The sequence below is a fragment of the Littorina saxatilis genome, linkage group LG11 (genome assembly GCF_037325665.1).
Source record: "Littorina saxatilis isolate snail1 linkage group LG11, US_GU_Lsax_2.0, whole genome shotgun sequence".
Lineage (NCBI taxonomy): Eukaryota > Metazoa > Mollusca > Gastropoda > Littorinimorpha > Littorinidae > Littorina > Littorina saxatilis.
Window position 1 is genome coordinate 23,758,038 of NC_090255.1, and position 2,500 is coordinate 23,760,537.

The 2,500-nt window shown below is 48.3% G+C and overlaps 1 protein-coding gene across 1 annotated transcript in view; it reads left to right on the forward strand.

Annotated features, from left to right (window-relative positions):
- The window catches only part of LOC138980060 (uncharacterized), a 5,262-nt gene that overhangs the window by 1,222 nt on the left and 1,540 nt on the right, over positions 1 to 2,500 (forward strand). Inside the window, exon 2 of the mRNA XM_070352858.1 lies at positions 1 to 2,500. This exon is cut by the window's left edge and continues 410 nt beyond it; it is cut by the window's right edge and continues 1,540 nt beyond it. Coding sequence (XP_070208959.1) covers positions 1 to 2,235 — 2,235 coding nt within the window. The 3' untranslated portion in view covers positions 2,236 to 2,500.

The window sequence follows — 2,500 nt, forward strand, 5'->3', positions numbered from 1 at the left end:
CGGCTGATAGCAAACACACCATCCGGTAGACGAGTCTTCAAACAGCTGTGTCTCAAAAGCAAGATACCGTTCGTCGTGTCCCGTGACCTGCAAGCGAGAAAAGACCTTGACCTTGCCTTCAACGTGGTCGTTGGAAACAGACTGTGGAACTATGTCCTGGAGTTGTATCATCACCCAGACGTCACGCAGAGGTCACGCAGACAGGCCTTGCAGCGTGCCATCAGGGAAGGTGCGTGGAGTGCCGTCACGCAGATAATTCTCTACGGTGTCACCTCCAGGCACGACCGCCGACAAGCTTTCCTAGCTGCCGTCAGACAGAACGAGCTGGCCTGGGCTTGGCACTTGTGTGAACACGGAATCGACGTCCTTATTGGTGACCTCAAATTCGCCATCCAATCTCTCCTGGCGGCAGGTCAGGTTCAGTACTGCAACTTGTTTCTTCAGCTTTATCAAGGCGACCCAAGAGGACACAAACTTTTCAAGCTCGTGTTAAGTGAAATAGTTCACGCAGGATCTGTAGTTGCGACGAAGCGGCAGCAACCTCACATCGAATTTCATGCCATTAACGGCATATTGGCTGAATTCACCACCAGTGTCAGTGAGAGAGAGGATTCAGTGTTGCCAGAAAATTCAACTGAAGCTCGCACCCTGCCTATTACATCAAGCAAGGCTGCAGCCAGCAACGTGCACGTGCTACTGCCCCCAAGTGACCCAACCAATGCCGAGACTGCACAGAGCGTTCAGCGCTTGCAGATGTTCATAATTCGTCAAGCTGTTGATAGCAGCAACGCCGATTGCTTCCGATCTCTTTGCTTTGAGGTGGCGGATAACGAGAGACTGCTGCAGTATGCCTTCATGGAAGCTTTAAAAGCCGAGAAGCTTGACATGATCACGAAAACCATTGTCTGTCAGGATCAGAACTTTCAGCACAGACGTATGTTACGTCTTGCAGTCAAACTGGGAATGAAATCTAAAAAGTTTGATTTCATAAAACAGGTTGTAGATGACCACAAAGAGTGTTTGTCCTGGACGTCCTTCTTTGTTTGTGAAACTGAGTACGTAAAAGGTTCGAAGAACTGGTCATTTATCATCCCCCTCTTGGAATCACTGGTCAACCAGGAGCAAGGTTTCCACGTTTTTGACGCTATGACATGGACGTTCACTTCCCAAAAAATTAAACTTCTTGCCAAATGGTGCACAGATAATGATTGCAGCACACTTGCTTTCTGTTTCGCCCTGGAGATCGGACAATGGCGTCTGGCAAGGAGAAACCTAGACACCATGGCAGATCCCATGACTGCTCTGCTGTTTGACTTCGCCTTCGACAAAGCTTTGTCCGGAAAAGCTTGGCGTGTTGCAACGGCTTGTCTGAAGCGAGCGCCAGCAGACACTGAGCTGGATGCTGACATGTTCTGGGATTCAAACGGAGAATCAGAGACTCTGATCCAACACTGCAGAATGCAAGGACTGGCACAGTGGGCTATCAAAGTTGGAGTGTGTACTGAGAACTGGCAGATCGTGGAGGCAGAAATGGAATCTTGCGATGATGAGTCGATCTTCAACTTAGTTCTGAGGGAGGCTGCCAGGTGCGACCGGTGGGAGTTCGTCTCAAAACTCCTTGACCGTTGTACTGGAAGCGAACAATGCCTGTTTGAAGTATTGACCGAGACAGTAGAAAATGGCAATTGTGCCTGTGCAAAGAAGCTGCTGAATTTAATAAATCCGCTCGCAGACGAATCGGGTCATCGTTCGCTTCTTTTTGCAGCGGTTGAAAGTAAAAACGAAGAGATGATTGACCTGTGCATCCAGGCTGGTCTTTCCACATTGCAGCAGCCTAATGCTCTTTTCTGGTCTCCTGCTGTGGTGAGGGCTGTGACTGGTTACCTCCCCCGTGTTGCTAATGTTTCTCTGGTTAAGGCTCTGTTCGAATCAGGGGCGTCTTCCTATGATGACCTCAAGTACTTGACAGCAGCACACATGTTTTCGAGTCTGGGACTACAGTCCCCCGCCATTCCCGAGATTCTGATGTTTGTGAAAGAAACATCGACAACGCCTCGCAGTCTGCAGAGTCTGTGCCGTCTGTCTGTCTCTCATCTGATTGGCTGTCGACCAGGCCGCGAAAAGAGGATACTGGCCCTGCCAGTTCCACAGTGCATAAAGGACTTCCTCATGTTCAAGGATCTTACGTTAACAACTGATGAGCAAGTATCAAGTTCAGCCATGGGCCAGCAGTGAATTCACTCAGTCTTCGTAGTACCAAGTTGTACATTTGTGGTGGTACCTTGACCACACATACATACGGCAAAATAAGAAAGAAAGTACAAATATCAAAACTTGAAATTTGATGGAGGTGAACCACATTACATAAACGAACGTTAACTGCGGAAGGCTTTTATTTGGCTGTAAATGACACCAATGTCAAGTAGCGAAGTGAAATCACAAAGAAATGACCACTCTATTCAGAAAACAGCCAGGATGTTGCTTTTTGTTGCGTCTCAAC